The 15,425-nt window shown below is 49.0% G+C and overlaps 1 protein-coding gene across 1 annotated transcript in view; it reads left to right on the top strand.

The window, feature by feature from the left end:
• The window catches only part of LOC149871688 (uncharacterized), a 22,372-nt gene extending 6,947 nt beyond the window's left edge, over positions 1-15,425 (top strand). Inside the window, exon 3 of the mRNA XM_090032965.1 lies at positions 12,761-15,425. Coding sequence (XP_089889091.1) covers positions 12,761-13,102 — 342 coding nt within the window. The 3' untranslated portion in view covers positions 13,103-15,425. The remainder of the gene's footprint in view (positions 1-12,760) is intronic.

The following is a 15,425-nucleotide window of genomic DNA, read 5'->3' as shown; positions in this document are numbered from 1 at the left end:
TTTTTGATGAGGACAGGGTGAGAGACAGTGTCGAAAGCCTTCCGGAAGTCCAGAAAGACTACATCCACAGCAACCCCTGCGTCTAATGATTTGGTGACCTGATCGTAAAAGGCCACCAGGTTGGTCTGACAAGACCTGCCACTGATGAACCCATGTTGGTTGCCCCTGAGCATGCATTCCCCTGCAAGGCCCTCCTGGATGTGTGCCAGGATAATTTTTTCAAAGAGCTTACCCGGGATTGAGGTAAGACTAACTGGCCTGTAATTTCCCGGGTCCTCTTTTTTTCCCTTTTTGAAGATAGGGACCACATTGGCCCTCTTCCAGTCCTCCGGCACCTCACCAGAGCACCACGAGTGCTCATAGAGCCGCGCCAGGGGTCCCGCAACGACCTCGGCCAGTTCCTGTAGAACCCTAGGGTGAAGATCGTCCGGACCAGCGGACTTGAACACGTCCAGCCTCTCCAGAAGTACCCTAACTAACTCCTCGCTAACCCCTGGCCCAGGCGTGTCTCTCCCGGGGCCCGAGGGGGGCCCAGCAGGGAGGTGGCTGAACTGGTCCCTACTTAGGAAGACAGAGGCAAAGAAATCGTTAAATATGTTAGCTTTGTCATCTGGCATGACGACTAAGTTGCCCATCGTGTCCTGCAGGGGCCCCACATTACCCGGGACCCTCTTTTTACCCCCTATGTATTTGAAGAAGGACTTCTTATTGTCCTTAATCCAGGAAGCTAGTCCTATCTCCATCTCTGCCTTGGCCTTCCTGACTGCCCCCTTACATCCTCGGGCGACTGTAACATAGTCCTTCTTGGTGATGACCCTATCCCTCCATTGGGTGTATGCCTCCCTTTTAGCAAGGAGACATTCCCGGATGCTCCTAGTGAGCCATGGGGGTTTATGTGCCCTCCTGCTCCCTTTGACCCTTGTTGGGATTACCTCCCTTTGGGCATGGAGGATCGTCTCCTTAAGGAGCAACCACTCACCTTGGACATCTGGCTCCCTTCCCTTCTGGGGGAGTCCAAGCTCTTCAGGGATTGCTCTGTGTACCAGTTCAGTCAGAGTGGGCTGGTCTGTCCTGGGCCAAGCCCTTTTTGTAAGGTGGGGGGAGTGATGGCACAAAGCCCAGAATAACCCCTAGAGGTACCTGACCTCCTATGGTAGAATGCTGGTCACAAGTCCTTCCAGAGAGCCATGCTGATCCAGGTCCTCAGTTCCGGTTCTTCTGCCCCTGGGGAGGAACACAGCTTTGTGTGTGCTTACACACACCTCTCTCCCCCATCCCACCTGGGGCTGATGTATTCTTATGTGAGGGGTTTTGGGTTGGTCTGAGCCAATCTGGATCCCTGCTCACTCCCATTGTAGCTGACAGGTGCTAAACACCCTAAATGGGCCCGTTAATTCTTGTGCCTGTTGCTTCTGGGCCCTAGGTGGCACCTCCTGCACCAGCTACCTGTCTTCTTTCATGAGTCTAGGGTCTGACTCTGTTCCTGGAGCGGAGCCTGGTAGGTATTGGCTGCACTCTGGCAGCCTGTCTGGCAATGTAGGACAGCACACCCTGGGTGTGTGGGCTCAATGCTTCTCCCCAGGCCTGGCCGGAGATCTGCCACCTGAGGAGTGTGCCAACTGCCCTCATCCCATTAAGTATGGGGCTCAGCTTGGCCCCTGCTACAGTGTCATTACATAACTATTTCACTGATCTTTTTAAGATTTATTGAAAACATTTCATAACTTTGATATGCCTTCTCTCTTTTTAAAATAAACTCTGCATATCAATCTTAAAGTATCTATCAGCATCCTGACCATTTTAAAAGGAAAAAAAATAAATTGGCTGAATGATCCTAAAGACCAGTAGGTGGCACTTGGTGTTTATGGAGGTCTCTCATTCTCCTCTTATCTATGCAGGGAAGCTCTATTTGGGAACCACTTCAGTGGTGCCTGTGGTATTTCCTGGTGAAAAGTTTGTTTATGTAGCTAGGTCTTCTCTTTCAGTAGTTGCAGCATATCTCTTTGTTCTCTCCCCTTTAGCATCTGTTCATTCCACTTGCTTGTATCCTTTGAATTTGCTCCAAGACCCATAAAGTCTCAAAGAACATATCCTCTTCAATGTATTTGTATGCTTGGTAGTGAGCAAATGCTCTTCCTGGTCTCTCTAATGTGGATCTCTTTTGACTTCTTCCAAATGAAGTCACCCGTGAATCAATGAGAATAATTGTTAGGCTGGGAAGAGAGGTTGGTATTCCACTATAGATCATAGTTGCGTCTGCTCAGATGTTCTCACCTTGGGCAATAAAAAATGCACAAACTATCTCAAAATAACAAGGGTAACATTCAAAGCCTAGTAGACCCTCTAAGACTGTGAGTATATTGGCCTTCTCAACTGGGCTTCTAAAGATAAGGAAGTTCTTTGACTGCAGTACACAGAAGGATAGTGTTCAGTAGAGTCAGCAGCAAAACTGAGTTCAGGTAGTTGTGATCTTTGACAATTTAAACCATCACATAGATTCCAAGCTGGCAGAGAAGAGAGAGGTCTGCAGCCTGCCCATAGACAGATGCAACCAAGCTGTTTCCTGCAGTCAGTGTCTCTAGAGGTCTGGTAGACTGATACTGAAATATGTCAGACAACAGTGGGCTGGCTAGAGTAACTCACACATTGTTTCTGCGGCCTGCTAGTGGGTCTTCACTTTAAACACAGCACCCAAAAGCTCAGGGGCAATGTTACATCCTTGTTACTTCTACCCCTGTGCAGAGGCATTTGGGCAAATTAGCCTGAGAACTGAATTTAATTGAAGTAATGCTGCCTTTGGTTTTTCACTTTAGCAGACTCTTGGCCATATTGGGCTTTACACTTAGGATGTATTAATTAACTGCACCTAAAAACACTAGTGTCTGTGCATCCAAAGACAGGTGCTCCTGGGATGGATTGCACAGGGCAGGCAGCATGGTGGGTGGCAAGCTCTGGGTATGGGGGTTGTACATCTTCATGGGCAGACATAAGAGTAGGGACCTACTAAAATTGTGGTAAGGCTAAACAATTTTCATGGGTTTTTCTGACCAAATTTTGCGGGTATTTCCTGGATGTCCTCCACTGGTCCCACCCCTTGGCACTGACTGGTAGAGAGGTCCCACTTGGGGAGGAGGGACAAGGAGGTGACTGCCATCTTGTGTACTGGCTGCCCTTCATGTGGCCCTGGCCCTCAGTGCTGATTGGCAGAAAGGTCCCTGCAGGGGGTGGAAGGACAAAGGGACAGCTGCCATCTTGTCTGCTGCCCTTTGTACCATCCCGCCAGCTGGCGTCTTCCTCCCTGGAAAGGTTGTAAGGGCAGGCTGCAGCAGCAAGGACTGCTAGCTCCATCTGGGGAGCCAACATTTTATTTTCATTAATTTTTTTTTAAGTTAATTTCACAGACAGTCCTGGATTTTGAAGTTTCTGCAAAATTCTTGAACTCACAAATTGAGTAGATATATATACCCTACATCAGGACTGCGCAATTATTTCGGGCCACTTACTGAGTTTTGGCAAGCCATTGGAGGGCAGCTAGGAGCAGATAAATATTAATTTTCTAAATTTATAGGGGCCCCATGGGCCAGACAGAATGGCCTGGTGGGGCGCATTCAGGCTGTGGGTTGCATTTTGCCCATCCTGCTGTACATACATATACATACGAGCTGTGGTGCTTAGTACCGGAGTCAGTGTCCAGGGTGGGAAGCGGGGGGAGCACAACTAGCTTCAGCCTAGTTCAGAGCAGGCTGAGATCGTAACAAGTATATTACTCTTATGATTGCTTAGAACTCATTCTAACTTTTAATATAGCACAGTAATGCTCACTAGAATCTAACTAAACATGTGCTTAGAGTCTTATGTAACAAGGCCCATAGTTTTATTGACCTATAGGATGGGCTCTTAAACTTTGTGTGTGTTTGTGTGCGTGTGTTTGTGTGTGTAGGGAGACAGTGTGTTGTACTATCATATGCGGTACTAACATTGGGAGTCCACCACCAGTCTTTATACGCTGTAGGCAGAGCCAACCTTAGGGGTGTGCAGGGCCTGGGGCATATCAGCCTGTGCAGGGAGGGTGTTGGCGAGTGGCTGGAGTGCGGACCAGGGGATGAGGTGGGTGGTGAATGGCCAGAGTGCAAAGCTGGTGGCGCGTGGTGTGGTGGCTCCCTCAGCACATGCCAACAGTGCTGTTCATGGGGCCTGTATGGCACTGTTTGTGGGGTCCCACAAAGTGCGGGGCCCAGGCAAATCACCCCAATTTGCTCTCCCCCCCAAAGGACAGCTCTGACTGTAGGTCCTAAGTAGGGTAGACAAACATCTTATACTGCTGGTTTGATTATGGCTTCAAAATACATTTTAAAACAAAATGAACAAAAGTGAGATTCATATTGTTTTCAATGATGGTTCAATTTTAGTATATTAAGTGTAGTGGTGAATATCCTCATATGTCATGTGGGAGATCAGGGTTTGAATCCCTGGAAGAAAGAGGGGTGCTTTTTGATGATTAGATTAGATGACCTCTGAGGTCCCTTCTACCTATATGATTCTGTTCTAATTTTAAACAATATTGGTTTGGCTGAATATGGTAGCTTATTTCTTGATTTTCATTAAAATGTTACCTCTGTCCTTCTACCCTGGTTTTAAGCTCCTGGTGTTTAAAAAGAAAAATTATTTACTTTTTCTGTCTTTTGTGCTATTTTTCCCTTTCTTCCTCTCTACTGGTCTTGTTGTGCAATCTTTCCAAAGTAGTTCATGAATTCAATAAAACACAAATCACACTTTCACCTACTTAGGACACTTGTACGCGTGACAAAAATTGCCCATTTGTGTGGTTTAATTGCATCACACTGTACATGTACGGGGTTTTTTTGTGATTTAAATGAGTTCGTTTTGTTGCAAACTAAACCACATCTGCATGTAGTTTAGTTTGCAACGTAGCAGCCTTTCGAAAGCTAGCTTCCCCATCCTCCATGGGAAAGGCAGGTTGAAGGCAGAAGCAGTGAGGGGCTGTCGCAGAGCACTTAGGTGCCCTATGCCTGAAAGCGGAAACGGCTCAGGAGAGGCCCCTAGTGGTGAGAAAGGGGAGGCTCAACTGCCAGTCACCAGGGCAGCACAGGCGCAGGTTGCTAGGACAACCAGTGAAGACCAGCTGACAGGAAGGGGCAGGGCTTAGCCCTTAAGCCCAGGCATGAGGCCAGGAGGGCAGTTCCCCTCTGGCGACCAAGAAAGGGGGAGCTCGGCCAGTGTAGAGAGAGAGAGGAGAAGCCTGACTGCGTGAGCATCACCTGGTGGTTGCCATGCGTTGGAATATTTCCCGGTTAGGGACTGAATGTTGTTCTGACCGGATGGTTTAGTTTTCTGTTATAGCCAGGAGGCTTAGATTTGCGTTAGAGCGGTTGGCTGGTGTTATTGCTTCTGTTTGTGGTTTTATAAGACTGGAGGACTGGGTGAGGCTATTAGAGGTTGGAAGAGGTCTCATAACTCCGTGGTAGTGTGGGACCCCGGTGCCAGAGAGGGCACTGCATTTTGGGGTGCATTGACCCCAGCCCCAGTGCGGGCAATTGTGAGAGAAGCCCCAGTGCAGGAAATTGTGAGACGAGCCCCAGAGAGTGTCCGTGGGGGCGCAGGCTGCGAGACGAGCCCAGAGAGTGTCCGTGGGGGCGCAGAAAGGGATTGACCAAACAACGTCCAGAACATCTGTGAGGCTTGGGGTGTGGTACAGGGGTGGTTGGAGCCATGCATAGCCCCTAAGGCTGGGGTGCACAGAGTCACCCAAAAGAGAACTAAGACTGGGATACATCAGGGCACCGTGTCAGAGAGGACAAAGGGCAGCCTCCCTTAAACTTTAATATCAAAGACGTGGTGGGCGAGACTGTGAGGGTGCTTTTAATATCACCTTGGCACAGTAGGGGGTGCTAGGGGAGTTCACGGCTACCCCTAGGACCCCTCCCTGTGACAGGAGCCCAATTCTTTTTTTTTTGTTTCTGCAGAGCCTGCCCGCTTCTTCCACAGCTGGGGGGTGATCTGCTGGCATGAGCTGTGGGGGGCCCCAGTCCTTCCCTCCATAGTGGTGACACCCCCTGGGTGGGTGCAAGTGGGCTGGGGGCTACCCCAGCTCAGAGGCAGAACCCCACTGGATCCAGCTCTTCCCTGAGCCTGCCCATTGGAAGCCCACAAGGAGGCGGATGCCATCTTGTCTACTGGCTGCCCTTCATGTGGCCCTGCCCCTCAGTGCTGATTGACAGAAAGGCCCCTGCAGCTGCTCCCTGGGTGGTCTCGGGGAAGAGTTGAATCCAGTGGGGTGCTGCCTCCAAGTTGGGGCAGCCCTCGGCCCACTAGCACCCTGCCTGGGCAGCCCCAGGGTGGTGCTCCTGCCATGGAGGGAAGGACCAAGTTCCCCTACAGCTCAGGGGCCACTTGGTCCACTGGCAGCTAGGCTTGTAGCTGTGGGATTCTTCGGCAGGCTCTGCAGGAAAAAAAAAAGGATCAGGCCCCTCGCCATAACAGTGATTCATAGAAGTAGGGTCGAAAGGGACCTTGCAGATCTTCTAGTCTGACTCCCTGCCCTGGGCAGGAAAGAAAACTGGGCTCAAATGACCCCAATTAGGTAATAGGAGCCAGCACTACTTCCCTTGGAAGTTGATTCCAGATCCTAGCCATCCTGACTGTGAAGTAGCACCTCCTGATGTCTAGTGTGAACTTACTCTCTAACAACTTATGGCTGTTATTCCTTGTTACTCTGGGAGGCACTCGGGGGGAATAAGGTCTCTCCTATTTCCCACTGGTCCCCCCTAGTAAGTTTATAGATGGGCACCAGGTCCCCCCTTAGCCTTCTCTTGTGAAGACTGAACAGCTTCAGGTCCCGTAGTCTCTCCTCGTAGGGTCTGCCCTGCTGTCCCCGGGTCATGCGAGTGGTCATCCTTTGGACCCTCTCAATGCTGTCCACATCCTTCCTGAAGTGCGGCGCCCAGAACTGGACGCAGTACTCCAACTGCGGCCTGACCAGTGTTGCATAGAGGGGGAGGTGATGGAAGCCCCTACTTTGAAACAGTGGGTTTTGAATCATAACAATTAAAAACCCACCATTTTAATTTAGGGGACTAAACCCCCATCATGTGTACAAGTGCCCTCAGTGCTGAAGTAGTTCAAATTTAGGCAGAACTCATTTGCTTGGCCATGAATGCCAAATCAAAAAGAAAAAAATTCTGTTTCTCCTACCTGTCATTCTCTCTGTCCCTTTGATTTTTCCTTCTGTACTTCTCTTTTCTTGTCTCTCCTCCTCACCTTCCTGATTTCTCTCTCTATACAGTTTCTCTCTTTCTGGTTTCACTTCTCTCTGTTTATTCCTGCCTTTCTCTCTGGGATTTCATATGCTAAATACCTTCAAAAACTCTTAGGAAGTCTCTGATATTGCTGCTTGAGTTAACTGGTGCCAGAAGGAAACTGATTTTTTGTTATTTGGTGAGGAGTCCCTAATTCCAGCATATGGAGTAGCTGAAGCTAATGTCTTTCTGGGGAGCATGCAGACATTAGGCTCAAATGACCTGTAAAATGTAACAAAAGGTAAAAGACAGCAACAGCAACTTCCCCAGATCTCATGATGCTTTAACCTTCTGCTGATTTCAGAGGAGTTTGGATACAAAGAGGATTCCCTAGAATTTCAGTCTGAGGCATAGGTAAGGAAAACAGATGGCATTTTCCTTACCTTATTCTCTCCAGCATGTTGAAGGCTTATTCTGGGGAGCATCTTCCTCAGGGGATGAAGATGTACTCTGTAGAGCAAGGGTTGGCAGAGTTCAGCCCGCAGGCTGGATGAGGGGCCTGTAGTGGACTCCATTTCCCACAGTCCCCTGCCTGTGTTTTGCGGCAGCCAGTTTCCATGGAGACCCCAGCAGGGGTGGGGTCATGACAGCACAGGGCCAGTGTTTTCATGGAGACTGGCCCTAGCAGCACTGGCAGGGCATGCAGCTGGGCAGGGAGCTGCTCCAGGACTGGGGCTGAGATCTTGCAGTAGTGACAATGCAGTCCAGAACTGGGGCAGAACTGCCTTTGGCAGGGGCGTGCAGGCAGTGGATTATGGCTCTGCCCCAGCTCCAGACTATACTGTCACTACCTCAGGATCCCAACCCCGGTCCTGGAGCAGCTCCCTGCCCAGCCATGTGCTCTGCCAGTGCTGCTGTGGCCGGTCTCTATGGAAACCTTGGCCCCACACTGTCATGGCTCACTGCTGCTAGGGTCTCCATGGAAGCGACATGGGCAGGGGCTGCTGGGAAATGGAGTCCGGATGCTGGCCAGATCCACCATTTTGCCCACCTCTGCTGTAGAGAGCGCCACGCAGTAGTAAGCCTCTACAACAGACCCATGGGTGTAAACATTTAGCTCTGGCTTTCTGTTTGAATATCTTTTCATGTATACAATTATAAAACAGATATCACAGTTACAAGGCTAACCAACAACACTGACACCTTTCTGGTCTTAAACTTTCTGCCTTTACCTTTTGGGGATGAGATCTTATGGCTCTTCTGCACTTAGAGTAGGTCTAGGTTACAGTTTCCTATAGGCACCAGCAGATCCCTTTGGCAGCATTTAGCCTAAGAGAAAGCTTTTATAAATAACAAAAAAGATGTACATGAACATGTACCTTATGTAAGTCTGGCTAAGTAACCTGTGGCCTGGGGATTGGATTCAATGGTATAGTTTAATAGTTTCTAGGGTTGGAAGGGACCTGAGTAGATCATCTAGTCCAACCCCCTGCCATGGCATGAAAGAGTACTGGGGTCAAACGACCCCAGCAAGGTGTTCATTCAGCCTCCTCTTAAAGACCCCCAGGGTAGCAGCCAGCACCACTTCTCCTGGAAGTTGGTTCCAGATCCTAGCCGCCCTAACCGTGAAGTAGTGCCTCCTGATATCTAGCCTAAATCTACCCTCTGCCAGCTTGTGACCATTATTCCTGGTCACTCCTGGCAATGCTCAGGGGAACAGGGACTTCCCCAGTGCCTGCTGGTCCCCTCTGACTAGTTTGTAACAGGCCACTAGATCCCCCGTCAGCCTTCTCTTGTGGAGGCTGAAAAGGTTCAGGTCCCGTAGCCTCTCCTTGTAGGTCCTGCCTTGCTGCCCCCTGATCATGCGAGTGGCCCTCCTCTGGACCCTCTCCACATTGTCCACATCCCTCTTGAAGTGCGGTGCCCAGAACTGGACACAATACTCCAGCTGTGGCCTGACTAGTGCTGCATACCTTGGGCCTGCTTGAGATGTATCTGTGGATGCATGACAAGGTACGGTTGGCCTTCCTGACTGCATCCCCACACTGCCAGCCCATGTTCATCTTGGAGTCGATGATGACTCCAAGATCCTTTTTTGCCTCTGTACTGACAAGAAGGGAGTTCTCCAACCTGTAGGTATGGTGCCGGTTGTTCCTCCCCAGGTGCATCATTTTGCACTTGTCGGTGTTGAATCCCATCCTATTCTCATCCGCCCACCCTTGTAACCTGTCTAGGTCCAACTGCAGCCTATTCCTCCCTTCTAGCATGCCCACATCCCCCCACATCTTAGTGTCGTCAGCAAATTTGAACAGGGTGCTTTTTACCCCCTCGTCCAAGTCACTGATGAAGATGTTGAACAGTGCAAGCCCAAGGACCAAGCCCTGTGGAACCCCACTGCTCACATCCCTCCAAGTCGAAAATGACCCGTCCACCACCACTCTCTGGGTGCAGCCCTCCAGTCAGTTGGCAACCCAATTGACTGTGTGGGTGTCGACACCACAGCTCCCCAGTTTCTTAATGAGAACGGGGTGAGAGACAGTGTTGAAGGCCTTCTGAAAGTCCAGGAAGACTATGTTCACTGCTACCCCTTCATCTAAGGATTTGGTGATCTGGTCATAGAAGGCCACCAGGTTGGTTTGACAGGACCTGCCGCTAATAAACCCATGTTGGTTGCCCCTAAGCATAATCTCCCCTGTTGGCCCCTCGTGGATATGCGCCAGAATAATTTTCTCAAAAAGCTTGCCCAGGATCAAGGTAAGACTAACTGGCGTATAGTTTCCCGGGTCCTCCTTCTTCCCCTCTTTGAAGATTGGAACCACATTGGCCCTCTTCCAGTCCTCTGGCACCACACCAGAGCACCACAAGTGCTCGTAAAGCCGCGCCAGGGGTCCTGCAATGACCTCAGCCAATTCCTTTAATACTCTAGGGTGGAGATTGTCCGGACTGGCTGACTTGAATATGTTCAGTCCCTCCAGAAGCTGCCTAACTAGTTCCTCACTAACCCTTGACCTAGGTGCACCTCCCCTGTGGCCTGAGGGGAGTCTAGTGGGGGGGTGGCTGTTCCGGTCCCTGCTTAGGAAGATGAAGGCAAAGAAATCGTTAAATATGTTGGCTTTATCATCTGGTGTGACAACCAAATTTCCTAATGTGTCCTGCAGGGGCCCCACATTACCCAGAACCTTCTTTTTACCCCCACGTATTTAAAAAAGGACTTCTTGTTGTCCTTAATCCGGGAAGCTAGTCCCAGTTCCATCTCCGCCTTGGCCCTCCTGACTGCCCCCCTGCATCCCCGAGCAACCGCAATATAATCCTCCCTGGTGATGGCCCCTCCCTTCCATTGAGTGTGCGCCTCCCTTTTTGCCGGGAGACATTCCCAGGTGCTTTGGGTGAGCCATGGGGGATTATGTGCCCTCCTGCTCCCTTTGATCTGTGTTGGGATTACCTCCCTTTGGGCTTGGAGGATCGTCTCCTCAAGGAGCGACCACTCTCCTTGGAAACTTGGCTCCCCTCCCCTCCGGGACCTCAGTGCTTCCCCGACTATTCTCCTTAGCTCATTGAAGTCCGCCCTCCTAAAATCTAGGGCTGCTTCCTTGCTGTAGGCCTTTGCCACCCTGCGCTGGATGGTGAATTCCAGCAGGCGATGATCGCTGTCGCCCAGGTGGTTGAGCACCCGCAGTCCCCTCACCAGGTCATCTCCTGTGGCCAGCACAAGGTCCAACAAGATGTTTCCCCTGGTGGGACTGTGCACCTTCTGGGTTAGATGGAGGTCCTGCATTCTGGCTAGGAACCTACGTGAGCGGTCAGATGTGGCTGACTGCTCTTCCCAGCAGATGTCCAGAAGTTCAGGTCCCCCATGATGACCACATCCTTTGACTTCACTACCTCTGTGAGCTGACTAAGGTAGGTGGGCTGCATTTGGTGGTGGACAGGGTTGAAAGCATATCAACAGCAATTTGATGGCAGTGGAATCATCACTGGTTGGGTTTGGACAAAGTGGAGTTATTTTGGCCCACACTCTTCAATGATTACTGACCCCAGGTCTGATATGTCCCACCCTGTCCTCCCATAGGAACAGTTAGGTTCTTTGAATACACAGATGGGTAACTAGATGTCACTCCTTCCCCACCATCAAACAATTCCAAGCAAAGACCTCTTCTTTCTTTTTAATAGTTAGTAGTCCTTTTGATGTGCTGATTTCCAGCACTTGCAAAACAAACTCTGTAACTTGGCTGGAAACAAATAAATAGGATCTGCACATTTGATAGTTGAGAGTCATCATATCTTAATCCTTCTGCAGTATTGACCTGAAGGTGTTTTATTTGAAGGTATTGTCTTGCCTTTCTGTTGTTTCGTCAATAATCTGCTATTAAACTGAGCCAACATAGTCATATAGTAAACATCCTATTAGCTGTCTCATTATGCAATGTTCATAAATCATTACCAGAGAGAAGTAGCTAGCATTTAACAAAGTTGGCTGTTGCCCACATAAGTTTAACCCTCTCCAAATGAGTAAGCTTTTTATGGTGCCATCCTGCTCTGCCTTCTAAGAAAGAAGTTGTTACCTGTGTTTATATCCAGTCTTCTGAGAATGCTGTACACATGCTTGGGAGAGGTGGTGGTGGTGGTGGGCATGTTTTAATTAGAGTGGTTCCCAGAGAGCCACTCTAATTAAAATGCCACAGCATCATGTGTATTAAGCTGCCACATTTAAAAATGGCCATGGGACACTTTCACCCAGCAGCCATTTTTAAACCCAAGGGACTTATACACATGATGCTGCAGTGATGCTAGGGCATTTTAATTAAAATATGGAGCAGACTCAATCAAGTCTGTTCTGATACATTCTAAATAGAATGCGTTGGAGCATATGTATAGGCGCCCTGAGAGACTAACTGGTTCAGAGAGGCATAATCTTTCACAGGTGACAGCCTACTTCATCAGCTGCTATGAGTGGACTTACAGAAAATTTATGCCTCTCTGTACCAGTTAGTCTCTGATGCCGTTATTCTCAACTAGGGTGATGCAAAATCTTTTTAAGGATGCTGCAGGATGCTGCTCACTATTAGTGTTAGGTGTGTGAACATTTACACATGATTAACAAGATAAATCCAGAAATATCAAATAGGAATCTATTCAAATAGGAAAACATTCTGACCTGCTATGGTCTTTATGAGTTCTTTGCAACAGAAGAATTGTTCTATTAGTTTTTTTCATAGTCAAAAAATGAGTGAAAGCTCTGATCTTGCATTTTCCAAGGTGCACCTTGAGTTTAACAAGGTGATAAAGCAACCAGGCAGAAATGGAGGCAGGATCATAGCTGTCTTGACCCTGATGGAAGACAGTGAGATGCTGAGGAAAAGCAGAGCAACCCTTTGAAAGATTTCTAGGTGGGAGAGAATATCAGGAAAGGAAGATAAGACAGTTCTAAAAATGTTATAATGACATGTATAACGCAGTAGGCCCTCCCTCACCTGTAGTGTTGTGTTCATCTTTGTTCTAAACAGAGTGTATGGCAACAAGAAGGATTAAGGACACGAGAAGTTTCCCTTCAAGTATTGTGTCCCGGGAAATGCTGTGACGAAGAATACTTACCGGCAGCTCGGAGCACAGCACACGAGGGGTGGAAGGAGGAGCCTGCACCGCTCGCCAGCCACCTGTTTATTCAGCTGCAGCTGGCCGGTGACGTCAGTGCCAAATGCCAGCCCGCGAGAATAAAAATGGCGGCGCACGCTGCGGTCGGGGTGGAGAGACAAGGAGGAGAGCTGCTGCTGCTGCCGGTAGCTGAGAGGTCACTCCCCATGGGACCCAGGGGTCAGAGCCAGCTGGATCGAACATGGGCAGATTGAGGAGGAACCCCTCGATGTCAGTCCGCATGGGACAGTGAGGAACTAACCGGTGCACTGTCCGGAGACATCGACAGGGAGATCGGGAGAGCTGAAACTGATGGCAGGTGGGAGTGTGGAGGCGACAGGGCATGGAAGCAGTCATGCCAGGGAGAAGAGGACCCCGGGGAGAACCCCAGGGGGTTTGCTGTCAGGGCAGATATTGCCGCTGGATCCAGATGGGTCACTGAGCAGGAGAGAGGGCGGAGGTTGAAGTGACGGGAGGAAGGTGATGACCTGTTTCCCTTAGAGACCAAGGAAGGGTCGTAGGGAAGCCAGAGGGGCAGGCTGCCCAGTGATTTTTTTGGTGTGCAGGCATTTTTGTTTTGTGGGTATTTTCTCTGGCTACGGGGCGCAGGAGGGGAAGTGGGTCCCCAAGTAGTGGGGCCGAGCCTGAGCCCTAGAGAGTTGGTCTTGCCCGTAGGTTTTCTTCCTTTGTTTTTTTTTTCTTCTCCCCCCCCCCCCCCCCCGGAGGGGTAACAGAGAAGCGGACTAGGAAGATGAGGTTCTCATCATGGTGCCATCTCCCCAGAAGGAGGAGGATGCAGGATAGACATCGCTTCATAGGAGGCGTGAGGCTGAAGTGTAGGGGTGGTGAAGCCCCGTGAGTAACCAACGGAGAGCCTCGGGCCAATGAGCGCACCCGAAGGACAACCCTGCACACTGAGGTCTAACAAGTCGTGGCAGGCGAGTGCAGGGTTGGATACTTGGGTGGAGGACACCGGCTCAGGCACGAACGTGTACCTGAGAAGTGCTTGACACCTATTACTCAAGCGAAAGCTGCCCGAGAGCGACTGAGGCCTGGCGGTTACATATTGCTTTGTGGGGTTTTTCTGGATGTGTATTATTTACCTTTTATGCTTATCCTTTTACCTGTTTTTCTCCTTCCTTCCTTTTATGCTTATCCTTTTACCAGTTTTTCTCCTTCTTGCCTTTTATGAGGGGTGCAGGGTTCTTTTTCTTTCTTTTTCCTTTCCTGAAATGTACAGGGGCTCAACTTCCACCCCCTCCCATAGAAGTCATCATCAGTAAAATTGCTAATGCTGATGTTTGAGTGGTCATTTTTAGGCTTTAGAGTCAATGTGGCAGGATGAATAAGATGACTAGGGATGATTAATGAAGGACTCTCAGAGATGCTGTTTCAAGAGGTCTGCAAATTCCATTTGGAAGGCATCACTGAATCAGTTACAGATAGTATTTGGAAGGATATCTTACAATCCCCAAAAGCAGAAATGTATTTTTGCAAATGAGAGCTTAGCTGCTTCAGGATGTGAATGTGTTGTGTAAGCTATGTCAGTTAATCAAAGGTGGATCCAAGTGGGAGGCCAGGTTCTTTACAGTCTAGAACACAAACAGGAGATGGTGTTATGCATGTGATAAATTGCAGTGCCATCTGATAACTAACAGTAATCGTGTACTTTTGTCATCCTTACCTGCATTCTGCCCACCAATCTATTTCTGCTGTGACTATTTCTGTTATTCCAAACCTCTGAAAAGCTTCTCAAATGCCATTTAAATGAAGTACCCTGTCATAATAATGAATTCTGTTTTCCTTTCCATGGAAGAATGTATCACCCCATCCCAAGCTTATCCTAGTTATAGGCGGAGAATGGGCTACATCCAGGGCTGTTCCAGCAAGAGAATTAAAGTTAGTTATCTTGTAACCAAATGATAATAGAAAGAGAAGATTTACATACCTAAAAATAGCATATCCCAGTTTCATCATAGGGCAATAGGTGCTACTACATCTGGAGGATCTTGAAAAGCACATAGACAAACTATTTAGGATGATTGCTGGGGGTTTTCAAACTGTGGGCGAGACCCCTAGTGGGAATAAAATGAAATAGCTGCAGGCAGATCAGTTTACCAGTTTCTGCCAGCCAAGGACCCAGGATCTTTTCTTTCTTTCTTTCTATCTTTCTTTCTTTCTGTCTTTCTGTCTTGTCTGGGTGACTGGGCTGGCTCGGTGTCGAACTGTGACTTCCAGCTCTGCCGCGTCCTGGGCCCTCACCAGGCTGCTTTTTTGCTCTCTTTTGTGTGGAAGTTGAAGGTTTTGTTACGTGTATGATGGGATGGAGCAGGGTCTGAATTGTTTATGACTGTGTGGCCGGCATGCCGACCGTGTAATTAGCATGTAAGACACGACGTGAAATGCAGCAAAGGTGTCCGTCACGGTGTGATGTGTTGGTTGCTTTGGTTTGGTAGTAAGTTGTTTGTGTTTTCACTTTGTAAGTGGCCACCATTGTTGTATACCTGAACCCCTGAATAAAGTAATTAAAAAGTCAAA

The sequence above is a fragment of the Crocodylus siamensis genome, chromosome 2 (assembly GCF_052110815.1).
Source record: "Crocodylus siamensis isolate JL-2025a chromosome 2, ASM5211081v1, whole genome shotgun sequence".
Classification (NCBI taxonomy): Eukaryota; Metazoa; Chordata; order Crocodylia; family Crocodylidae; genus Crocodylus; species Crocodylus siamensis.
Note: the sequence above shows the minus strand (reverse complement) of the source record. Positions and strands in the feature narration are given on the sequence as shown.